Below are 13,105 nucleotides of genomic sequence, written 5' to 3' on the forward strand. Positions count from 1 at the left end.
CCAGAGGTAGAACAATCATCTTAGGAGCATTATTTAGGCTTAATTGTAAAATAATGAACACACTCTTCCGGTCTTCCAACTGCATTCTAACATGCTCACCTGGGCTTGCAAAAGAGACCACAGGTGGCCAAATCAACACACATTAGGCACAGCCCACTGTTGTCACCCACAAGGAAAACGTCCCGAGAAATGTCAATGTCTGCCATGTTTTCGCAAGAATGAAAATTTATTAACTTGAGAATGGAGTAACATAGGAGCATAAATAAAACTATTGTACTTTTTATTTCAAATTGGGTGTTCTTATCTGTCCAACAATCAGCATACATAAAACCCTGAGACTAGACAACGTAACTATAATAAGAGGAGGACAACAGGTTTCAAGCTGCCCTTCAGTGTCACTCTTGCTTACTATTTTGTAATGGAATTAGGGCTACATAGCCAAAATATTTTCTTTGTTTTAGCTAGAGAAGGAAAGGGTTAAAAGCCCTACAAGGTTTTTTTTTTTTTTTGCTGCTTTTCAATATTAGGGAAATTCTCCTTCACTTCCTGTCCCTGAGATGCATCAGGAAGAAAGACGAAGTCTCTGAAAGTGAGGGGACCATCTCAGACAAATGTCACCAGAATAGGTGCCCTTAGTGGAATATTTCACCCCGCCAATTGTTCTGGAAATAACTCTAAAATTTTGGATTTCCACCACTTTTCTCAGTGACAATAATCACCAGCAAAATGTAGTGGATATCTTCAAAGGGGACATATAAAGCAATAAAACTTGACATTGGGTCTAACCCTTCTCCACTATATCCAAAACGTAAAAAAAAAAAAAAAAATTGTAGATCAGAAAAATAGTTCCTTTCTCATTCATCGTCTTAAATCTTTGGGACATCCAATAGCAGGTTATTTAGGGCAGTGGTCCTCAACTCCGGGCCTCGGGGCCCACTAACAGGCCAGGTTTGCAAGATAACTAAATTACAGGTGATCTCATTTGCTGCTCAGTATTCTAGTCTGCATCTCCCCAAGGTAATACTTAAAATCTGGCCTGTTAGTGGGCCCCGAGGACCGGAGTTGAGGACCACTGATCTAAGGGATGGGCAACACAGGAAACAATCATTAACAGACAAAGTAAAACAACATAAAACTGGTGATTGCCTGTAGCTCAAAGAGCAGCCTGAGGGACATTATACCTGAAAATGGGATCAGAGGCTGCAAAATCCATCTGACACAACTTAGAGAACATGTGAACAGAAGACTAGGGGGGAGGATTGCAAATCTAGAAAACAGATTCTTGAAGACAAAAAGCCCAATAAGTTCTCACAGATCTAGTAGAGTGTGACTTGACAAGAAAAGGGTGGAACCTGATCATCAAGACCATAAGCCCTATGGATGACTGTCTGTTTGAGCCCCTCAAAAGATAGTGAAACAAGTAGCTGGCGTACCCTTGTGTGGTCTATACATTTCTGAAATAAGCTGTAGCTGAGCGATAGACTCTCATATACACATACAGATAATGGAGAGAAATGTACTTTTTGTGAACTAGAGCCAGATAGAGAGATGGAAGAACAATGTTCTGGTTGAGATAAAAGGCAGAATACCTTGGGCAAGAAAGAAGTCCAAGCATTAAAAAAATCCTTGTTTCAATACATAACCAACAGGGTTCCTTAAAGGCAAGGCCACTTGCACAGACATACGCCTCACTGAGGTCCTGCCTACAAGAAACACCACCGTGTAAGTGAGAATAGTGAATTGAAGGTCTCTAATGGTAGTTTATAAAGCAAACATTGAACCAGATTCAGATAATATGGAGACAAAGGGGAATAAGTGTAATGACATGGGACACTCTCTGTACAAAGGTCTTAATGAAAGAGTGAGGCTATGGTGGCAGACAAGACTAGTGTTTTTTTTCATACACAGATCCCTGTGAATGAATGATGCAGCAGTGCGAGCAGAGCTTCGCACATCTGTGCGGTTTTCAAAATCTGGCAGAAGATGCAGGGAGAACCACCCAACACCCGCTGTCACACTGAGGGAAGACAGTGAGGGGTGTGGGGTAGAACAAGACATGTTATATCCTAAATATGGGTGTAATATGAAACATGTTCTAAAAGGTGAACTTGTCATTAAAAGTAAAAAGACCCCACCAACCCCCCACCCCTCTCCAAAGACTTACCTGAGTCCAGTGTGAGCAGTGCCTGGCTGATGGTACTCCCTCCTCTCTTCCTCTTCTCGCAGGCTTCACTGAGAACAGCATGAGCCATTGGCTCCTGCAGCTGTCAGTCAAATCCTTTGAGGAGGGAGTGGAGGGTGGGGCTGAGCCATGTGTGTCTACTGACACACACACACACACAGAGCATGGCTCGGGAGTGTGCCTGCACGTGTGCCCCTATAGCACAGGGCTTGCTATTGGGGTACTTGGAAAAGAGGAGGAGCGGACAGTGTCGGCAGGAGTCTCCAGTACAGGAGTTAAGAAATCGCTCTGTGTGATATGCTTGCACAGAGCAGGTAAGACTAAACTTATTTTTTATTTCATTAAAAATAGGAGCCTTTAGTATCACATTAATATTGGCAACTAGAACCAATGACAATTAAAACCTTTTAAAATCAGAAAGTGCCATTCCCTTAGTGGATCTCTACCTTTTCAAACAAAACAGATTTTAGAAATAAAGATACAGGTTTTCCTTTACCTCTGTTTTAATCTCCGTTTAGCTGTAGTGGGAATGTTGGCTCCATATCCATATGAATACAGAACTCTTTCAGCTTCAATGTCATCTTCCACTGTAAGACAAAACAGGTATTTATCATAAGTTGTGCCACAAAAGGAATCCGTTACTTAAAGCCACACTGCCAACATAGTAATATAGCACACAGTGAAATTCAAAAATATTAAGCCTAGACAAGGACAATTAGATATATTAAGTCATGTATTGCTGGGACAACACCACAATAAAAGAGGGCAATAATTGTAAATAGTCTATTATCTCACCAAGTTAGGCACGGACCAGCGGACCTCAAAAAGACACTATGTAACAAAGTTTTTTAGGGAAAGACCCATTAAGAAAGGAGATACCAAAGTGATCCAGGTAGTATGACTAAAAATATTATGACTAATATGAACGTAGTTAAAAATATATCACATTACAAAAATTAAGTCTCCAACCAACACTAATAAAAATAGACAACACTGTAAGTGAAAGTAAAAGCATGGAGCCTGGACTCAAAAAATGACTGACGAAAATTCTTTCACCAGAAGTCTTACGCCTTGTCTCAGTATCCCCATCTCAAATTGGAGTATAACGCTAGAACCAAAAGTTGAGTCAATAGGGGAGTGTGACAGAGCACAAAGCTAAAGACTGCTCTAAAAGCAAAAAAAAAAAAAAAACAGCCATACAGTGAGGATCCGCCAATGCAGCCTGGGGGATAATCCAATTATAGCAATAGCAGAGACCTCATGCATGACAGTAAGGCATTGAGGCAGAGCTGACTTACAAACAAGAGCATCAAGCAAAGGTGGCAAAAAAAAAAAAAAAGTTAAGCAAGCGGGCAGAATTTAAGGTCATTAACCTCTCTTACTTTATCTTGAGGGAAAGGCACAATAAACTTTTGAAAACGGCAAAATGTGGGAAAATGTGATGGAGGAATTTGAGGTCTTTAAGGACCTCAACCTTTTTCTGAGAAAGGTTATTTTTAGAACTCTTTTTTGAAAGATCTGACAAAACCAAGAACCTGGGGGTTTTTCAATAAAGACTGCCTATTTTTAGTCATACTACCTGGATCGCTTTGGTACCTCCTTTCTTTAGGGTTATTTCCCTAAAAACCTTTGTTACATAGGACAATCATATGTTTAGATCAATGGGGCCTACCACCTTGGTAGCACTGGGACCCATCATCTTTTGTAGGGTGTCTCACCCAATGAAATGAAGCACATGCAGTTAACATTTTCTTTCATCGCATTTGGAAGAGGGAAGTACTGCAAAGTCATGTGCATATTCTTTTATGCTGGAAAATATGTGAGGAAAAATGAGCGCTTCCAATGGTCATGCTTGGTATTGTCACCTAGTGTATCCCTTAAGGTAAAACTCAGTGTCGTAATTGGTATTTAATCACAGGTAGCATTGGGTATTTTATGGCTACTATAGGTTTAATTCTATTGTGGTCTGCAGACACAGAAGGGTTGATTTACTAGAACTGGAGAGTGCAAAATCTGGTGCAGCTCTGTACAGAAACCAATTAGCTTGCAGGTTTTTTTTTTTTTTTTTGGTCGAAGCTTAATTAAACAAGCTGAAGTTTGAATCTGATAGGCTACCATGCATAGCTGCACCAGATTTTGCACTCTCGAGTTTGAGTAAGTCAACCCCACACTGTCTGTAGAACAGGAGGAACCTCCACTTACTTTGTGCAGACTGCATTATGACATCGTCAAGTTCCTGCTCAAGCTTTTCATAGGTTTCTAGTCTTGTGCGATGTTCTGAGTTTTGTGCTTGAAGTTCTGTGATTCTCTTTTCTGCAGATGCTTGAAGAGCATAAAATTCTTTAGTTAAAACCTGGAAAAAAAGGGAAAGGTACAAAGACAAAACCTTTTTTAAACAAAACCAGTAAATTACACAAAAGGTTTACAGACACAAACTCAGCTTTCTTTTGTAAAAGAAAACGAATTTATACCCAAAAGAAAAAAAAACTACAGGCTACAACTCAACTGTTAGACCTTTCAGCTGAAACGGTGTGAGATGCAGAGCTACAATCATATTCTGCTTGTGTATGTCCAGCCAAACTTGTTTCATATACTGATGCCTTTTTAAAACTGAAGCTAAACGTTCTAGAACATCTAAGGCTACTTTTTTATGCCAAGGTCAAAGTATTGCCCACTGCCTTTAGGTGATGCAGAATGAATTTCCTCTATTTCTGTCTTCTCATTACTTCAACAAACTAAAAGGCTCACCATGCCATGAACCACAGCAAGACAGTTTACATCCTCTTTCAACAATAATATATGTCAACAAAATTAAAAGCTGCATAGTTAAAATAGTTTTTCACCATTCCTGGTCTTATGATTAGTCCAAGGATGGTGTAAGGATGGAAAATAACCTTATTTGTAACAATTTATCTACACAAAAAGGCAACTACAGTTTATATTATTGAGAAAGCTTAACATGTATCTACAGCCACACTTTCTTTTAAGTGGTTCAGTTTTTTTTTTTTTACCTTAACACATCCTCTGCATTAAGGTGCAAAGCCTTCAGTATGTAGCTCCCACCTCAGGCCTCCTTAAATACTTACCTGAACCTGAGCCTGATCTAAATACAGCATTGTGCACGAGAGCAGAGGCTCTCTCTCTCCTCAATGGCTCAGACATAGCAGCGGGAGTCATTGACTCCTGCTGTTGTCAATCAAAGGCAATGAGGAGGGAGCGGGGGCAGGGTCTATCTTTGTGTGTCTTAAGGACACACAGAGCTGGCTACTGGGCAAGCATGCCCAAGTATCCCCACAGCAAGCGGCTTGCTATGGTGGCACTCGGCGGGGAGGGGGTGGGGGGGAGCCACAGTGCAGCAGTGGACCCAAGAGGAGGAGGATCAGGGCTGCTGTGTGCAAAACCATCACACAGAGCAGGTAATTATGACGTTTGTTGTTAAAAAAAAAAAAACATGTTTACAATCACTTTAAGTTTTGGATAGAATGGTGAGGAACTTCGAACCCCTGTCAGGTTTGTATTGCTGCCTGTCTTCCTATTGGGCTGCATTTACATCTGTGAGTTTCTGTAATGCATGACAATCATACATCACACTTGAGGTGCCATTAACTGTTAATGGTACTGGCAAATGCACATTGTTGCACATGACAAATGTGATAAAACGAGTAGTAAAAAAATGTGCCAAGCTACACACAAATAAGGTGCGGGGATACTTGTCAAATGAATGAGACTGACATTTGCAGGTCATGTGAAAGCTAGCTTAAAAAAAAAAAAATAGCACGCAATAAAAGTGCAGTAATGTGACGCATCATGTGAATGAAGCCTTAGCAAGATTCACTCTCTGTATTTTCCCTGACTGTCACCAGAACTTAAAGTGATAGGAAATGCCTAAACTTTGAGCTGTCACCTGAATAAGAGCAGAGGGGAAATCTTCCAAATGGGACTCTTGTTCTGATGGCTACTGTCTAAGAGGGGATATTCTTCACTTTGGTAAAAGTTCCTCTGACTTCTTGTTATGTCAACAGCACAGAAAGTGAACTCTCCCAATAGGACATGTTGGTACTTACCATAAAGTTCATTAAGGGACAGGAATTTTGGGACTATTGGCTTATTTTATAGTCTACAGGAGGATTTGGACACTGGCAAGGAAAACAAATCAGTGATCAGCTCAGTAAATCCCCTCCTACTCTCAATATGTCTCAATTTGGGTAAAAAGTCCCAAGAGCATGATCCAAGAGGAACACGTCTTTCAATGAACTCCAAGAAATGGAAGTTAGATTGGGTGTCAGGCTTGGATTAGGCTTTAAAGGGCTGAGAGTAAGAAAAAACGTTTTGGCCTCTGAGGAGGGAAGAGCTTTCCCATGCCTAGGTCCTAGGCATTTTTCGGTTGAGACAGCAGAGTATTTTTGTCCCCAGTGAAATCCTTGTTATTGGTGTCCAGGGCAGCTCTGACCAGACAATATTTCTCTAATGGCATGCAAGCAGGCACTTTTTGCATTCTGGTTCTGCTGCCCAACACTTGATTCAAATAGTCCTACTTATGTCTTCTGTCAAAGTCATGTAGGCCATGAGACAGATGACCTCTCGCAATCTGTCTATGCTGTAGCTCAAAACAGCAGAATTTAACTCCAAAAGTAGAGGATCAGCTTGAGTAGCAACCAGATCCCTTTTGAAGGACAAACCCAATAAGCTAAAGTTTTTCAGCCTAGCATCTCAGCCATGGTGGGTTGCCAAGCAGGGCTGCCCAAGAAAACAATATTTTATAAAGGGCCTCCATTTGCATGTCAATGGGGTCCTGGAAAATGGATGCATCCTCCAAAAGGGATGGTTAAGGCTTTTTTAAGATGGGACACTGTCACATCCACAGTGAGGGCATACTACTTTTAGGTCCTCCTCAAACAGCTACAAGACAGATAGCTGCTTGGTGAACACCTGGTTGGAGTTTTTCTAGTCTTTGTTATGGATGACAGAAAACAAAGGACACAACAGAGAGATCTGGTCTTGGGGACCCTATTGGTTGCTAACCAGGTTGGGAACAGCACAACTGGAGCTTGATCCTTGAGTTGGTGGTCCAGACCACGTCAATAAGAGCTTATATGACATCTAAGTCTCGGAGTAATGGCAGCTGTCTGACCCCTCAGGTGTAATGTCATCTGTTAAAAACTGATGCAGCCTTGGTGGCTGAAGGATTAGAAGCTGTGGTCAGATTAGATAAGAATTCAGCATAAAGTAGACCCCAAGAATGGCACAGGCTGAAGCAGAAGGCAAAATTCCAGATCCAGACTGTCAGGTCTTTCAAGGGGTACAATGCAGGCAGTACTGGAACCATCAGTGGATTGTGAGCTGGAAGCCCCCAGGTCAGCAAAACTGCCCCCCACGTCTGTGATCTGAAATGTTGCACTGCAAGACAAGAGCAGTGTAACTGAGGCCCTAAATACTCGAAAAAAAACAATGTTGGTAGCAGGAAAAAAAATCAGGTGGTCAGAGGTGACTGGGTCACAGTAGGCAAGCTGCAGAGACAAACCCAGGAAAAATCCATGTTTCCCCTGCAGTCAGAAGCAGCAGTGGGATAGTAGTAGTAAAAAAAACACGGTGCGCACACATGTGACACACCACCAAGCAGATGATGTCAGTGTGCTGTCCCTCAACATTAATCCCTATTCCCTTCCCCAGTAAAGTGAAAGAAAGTACAGATTTAAAATGGTGCCCAGTGGCCCTAGTAGCAAGGTAGCTTTGGATTCTCAACCCACAAGGCCTACTAAGTGAGTCGTCAGAGACAGGGTCACACTAGAGCCTAGAAAGTGCTCTGTGTCTAACACCGTACACACAGGTCTGAAAAAACACAATGCAGTGCCTAAAGGTCATATTCCAGGCTTGTCCTGTGATCGCCCAGTTCAGCAGGGTACACATATGGCCTTGAAAGCTAGTGATGGAGAGTTGTTGATCAGAATAGCTGCATACAGAGACCAGCTTCGGAGCTTGATAGATGAAAACCAAATCTTGATAGAAGAAAATAGCAAGCAAAAAAGTTAGACTTTACACAATAAAGAAAAGACATCCATCCTCCCAGGACACTAGCAGAAATTTGAGGCAAGCTGGCAGTAGGAGAAGATCTAAGAGGCTAAGCACTATTTTTTTTTTTTGCTAGTGTTAAAATACTTCTATATGATTTTAATCATTTTAAAAAGGAGTAAATACATATACTTTGAAAACCTAGTGAATAAAATTTGAGGTGTCTCCCGGAGAGAAACATACTGGATATATACCTTAAAATCTTATTTTCCATATGGTTTAAATATTGAGTGGGACATAAATGCTTTTATCAACACAGCTTGATTTGCACACACTATATTTATTCCCTAATCTCAGTGTTCCCATTTCTTTCCTCTTCTTTGCACTTAGATACATTTTATCCGTATGTGATTTTATTATGTATTTTGTATTTTTTAGATTGTATGGTTTGTCATGTAACATTGTGCATGATTTTACATGTCATATGCCTTTAATTGGCCTTTTCATGTACTTATTTTATTTAACATTTCAATATTTCTTAACTCATTATTATTAAATATTGAATTTACTTTCATTATTTTTGTCCCCCTGAGTCGAAAGTCACTGGAGATTCTATTTGTGGTGTACTTCTTTTGGTCCGGAATGTGATAGCATATATATATATATGATTATTCGGTCTTTTGATCGTCACTTCCTGTTTACTTTGGAAGATACCACGGAAGTATACCACGAATTGGAGTCTTGAACCGCTAGCTGGCCTTCCGGTGCGTTCCAACAACGTCACTTCCGCCGAGTCCCGGAAGTGACGTTACGCTATTGGCGGGCCATCAGTGCGAGGTTTGGAGCGCACACCGACGCTATTACACACTGTCATGTGGTCCATACAGTCGATTTTTCCTCAGGTGGAGCAAATCATCCAATACTCTATATATAGTAGGTATTTTAAGGCTGGCATTATCTTTTGAGAAAGGCATCTATGCTGAAACGCGTTAAGAGGACTACAGTCAGCCCTGCTATGTATACCTGACATGCATACCACTTATGGATGTTTGTAAGTGTATCCGCTGTATATTTAATACATTTTACCCAGCAGTATTACACTATGTCTGTCCCCCTTTTTTGGTTTTATCTACAACCATGTTGGAGTTGAGCTCTGGAGTGTCCATATTCGTTGCTGATCCATGTGGAAATCTTTGAGGTCGGTGAATCCAGCTGGGAAATTCTTCAAACATCCCCATTAGCCTGTTCGACCCTTATGCTATATGGTATCTGGGTCCCATCTATCTGGTGAGCGCAATTCACTTTATCTTCACTGGTGTTGGGATTTGCTGCACATTAAGATCACTATATATTTTTTCCTGGATTTATTTCATCATAATCATCCACTTGGGATTTTTTTTGATGGACTTTTATGTTTGGACTCTCAAGTATTATTTGTTTATATACATATTCATTACTAGCGCTGCAAATTTTGTCTATTCGTTGTTTATTTGTCACTATTTTTGTCTAGCGATTGGTGTCAGCTGCTTGTTCACTCATTAGTTAGCGCAGTAATTTTTTGCTTCCACATTTAGTGTATAAAGATTTGTTAAAGTGGTACTTAACTCCATCCCCATTTTTTGTTTCTCCCTCCTACCTGCATTCTCTTCCAAATATATACTTACTCACAAAGCAAATCCAGTGTTGTTCCGCTGTTTGGGTGACACAGACCGGGTCCCACGCTGTCATCTTGCTCCTCTTAAGTTGGCAGGCCTCTTCCAGGTTTAGGCAGCCAGCTACCAATGATGCATCAGCCCCACCCCACTGCAAGCCTGTGTGTCTGATACTGTAGCCTTCCTGGGAGATAAGATGTAAATATCTCGGAAAGCTGCAGCACCAGGACATACCATTCTGGCATAGTCCAGAATGGTATCAGGAGGCACGGTCAAGGAAAAATAAAAATGAAAACAAACAGAAAAGGGAAAAAAGGCATTTCTGTTTGTGGAGGGAGCGGGGGTTTAAACAGAACAAACTCACTTTTGATCGATTACTTCTGCTTTAAATCTTTTGTATATTGACCTTATTGCAATTGATGTCAACTGCCTGAACATAAAAATACACAGGGACCAAAAACACCAAGCCAAACCCTTTATTTTGCTAAATATATATTTTGAAACATATACTAGCTTGTTTTTGAACAACTGGAATATATTTGTGTTATGTCAGCGGAACTGTTCAGATGAAGTAGTGATAAAATTAGGCATCAACAAAAGATGAAGCATGCAGGCAGGTGATAAGCAAGGAGGTAAAACAAGGACATAGAAAGCAATGCAATACTTTCTGATTAATAAATAAGGAAGCTGAAGAGTTGTCCCATGTTCCAGGATGTCAAAGATTATCTTGTCATCATGCTGCAAGAATGATAGGTGCTGATATAATGGAATGTATGCAGTACAGATATTTAAAGATAAAGGGAATGCAGAAAATATGAAGTTAAATAAAAAATATAGAGCTCAAAAATATATATTTTCAAGCTACTTAAAATACTCAATCTTTACCTCTAGCTTTTTCTGATATTTGTCACACTCAAGCTGGCACTTCTGGAGATTTTCTGTGGTCTCTTCCAAAACAACATGAGCACGTTCTGCCTCAAACGATTTAAGCTTTGCTTGGTGAAGAAGCTCAGATACTTTGCTCTCCGTACCTAGCTGTAACTGTCTGTACCTAAAATAAAAAAAAAATGAAATTAAATATGAGGATTCAAAACAGAAAACAAAATCAAAGCAAATAATTTATGCATGTTTAAAAAAAAAAAAAAAAAAAAGAAATCAATATAACTTACACAATAACCTTAGTATCCAACAAAGAGACGGCATAGTGTTCCAGTGCAATATTTAACCACACCTCTTTGTCATGATAACCCTTCAAATAGGTGTTGAAAGCGAGAGACTTCTAGAGGAACATAATCTAGACCAGCTTTTCTTGACCTTTTCAACACAGAGTAACCCTTGAAATAATTTTCCAATTTTAGGGAGCTGTCAGTTTTTTGTGTACCAGGCTTAATTTATTTCCCAAGATTTAAAACACGATATGACATGTAAAACTAGCTTTCATACACGATTCGTAACTTAGAAGTAAACCGAATCAATTTAAAACACTTCAGAAAATACAAGTATGTAAATAACTGTCTGTTTTTAAAGTATGAACACTAAGCAGGAGAACTAATGGCATCATTTTTGTGGTACTGAATTTTTGATTTGTAAGGAAGCAAATTTGTCACCCTATTTCTTTGCAGGCTTCAAGCATATTCCTACACGTGTTTCACTGAACTGGAAAATACCTTGTGCTTGTTATTAAACTGCAGTAAAAAAAAAAAGAAATGATTTTCAGTTTACATGTAAAATTCTTTCCTTGGAGTACATCATAGGACACAAGACTTTATATTCATGACTACTTGAGTTATGCTGCCACTTTCAGGTGAATGGACACTGACCAAAAAAAGGCAGGGAACCTTGTCTAAGCTCCCAGGTCAGCTAAGCCTCAGTTTTGTAGAACGCAATTAGTAACAAATAAGAGGCAGGATCTCTGTTTTGTGATGTACTCCAAGAAAATGATTTTACAGGTAAACCAAAAATCCTAATTTCCTAATAGTAGACTACTTAAGATGTGTCAGAGCAATGAACGTGAGTGTTGGGCAACAAAGAGACAAGATTAACACAAGGAGAACTCCACTACGTAATGGTCTACAAGACCTTCTGCTGAAAATGGACATTAGCAGAGGCGTTAAAATCTATAAGTAGAACTTCATAAATGTGTGACGAGAAAAACCAGGAAGCAGCCTTACAAACATGAAAAGAAGCTTGAAGCACTGACACTCCTGGTGCAACGAACCTTGTAAAAAGGAGAAACCTTGTCCTTGATACATAGGCCGAGAAATGAGCTGACAAGTCCACCTGGAAATAGTGGATCGAGCAGCAGCTTTGTAAGGGAGGGATGACAAGGGAATCTCACAAAGAAGTTTCCAAAACACCCAAGACCAAGTTAAAAGCCCCATAGAGGCAAGGGGGAGGGGGATGAGGGTTGTGCGCACAGGGGAAACCATCCATGTGACACACTGCACATAGGCTTTTACCCAGGAATAAGACGCTATAGGTTTCTAACGCTGAAGATAGGCAGACCAGGGTAGGAAAGCCAGCCAAACCCCCCAAATTTCAAGGACATTGTCTGCCCATTTCTGCTACTCCGAAAAAATGGATTTTTGTAAGATCTTACCGTAAAATCCTTTTCTCTTAAGCTCATTGACAGACGTAGTCCTCGTTGATTCAACACACTCGGGTTATGTGGAGTAGGACTAGACAGGAAAGAAAACGTTCTGGCCACACCCTAGGGGCAGTCCCAGAGGGTATATCCTCTCACTTCCTGCTCTAGCAAATCAGTTATGTCTCAAAGCAGTGTTTAGAGAATTTAACCCAACCCAACTCAAAAACAGAGGGGCGGGTACTATGTCTGTCAATGAGCTTAAGAGAAAAGGATTTTACGGTAAGATTTTACAAAAATCCATTTTTCTCTGTCGCTCATTGACAGACGTAGTCCTCGTTGATTCAACACACTCGGGACGTCCCAAAGCAGTACCACAAATGAGGGGTGGGAAAATGGAAAAACAAATCCATCTAGAAGGCCCAACCGGTGCCAACTAGAAGTTTCCAATGCTCATCAATTAAAGATGAGATTCAACAGAAAATTCCAACAGAAAACAACCCTCGAGGTAGACCACCGGTCTCCTCAAATTGCGGCCTGCAAACCTTGCGGCCAAATGAGGCATCCACCGATGCCATCACCTAAATCTTATAAAATGTTGTAAAGGTATGTACCGACGACCAGGTGGCCGCCTTACATACCTGGACCACTGATGGGGACTGGCATGACAATGCAGCC

General features: G+C 40.5%; 1 protein-coding gene across 1 annotated transcript in view; it reads right to left on the reverse strand.

The window, feature by feature from the left end:
* PIBF1 (progesterone immunomodulatory binding factor 1) overlaps positions 1-13,105 on the reverse strand; it is a 319,829-nt gene that overhangs the window by 124,615 nt on the left and 182,109 nt on the right. Inside the window, exons 11-13 of the mRNA XM_082245629.1 lie at positions 10,729-10,894; positions 4,385-4,535; positions 2,679-2,769 (exon numbers count right to left, since the gene is read on the reverse strand). Coding sequence (XP_082101755.1) covers positions 2,679-2,769; positions 4,385-4,535; positions 10,729-10,894 — 408 coding nt within the window. The remainder of the gene's footprint in view (positions 1-2,678; positions 2,770-4,384; positions 4,536-10,728; positions 10,895-13,105) is intronic.

Source organism: Pelophylax lessonae, assembly GCF_965119305.1.
Source record: "Pelophylax lessonae genome assembly, chromosome: 2".
NCBI classification, from domain to species: Eukaryota; Metazoa; Chordata; class Amphibia; order Anura; family Ranidae; genus Pelophylax; species Pelophylax lessonae.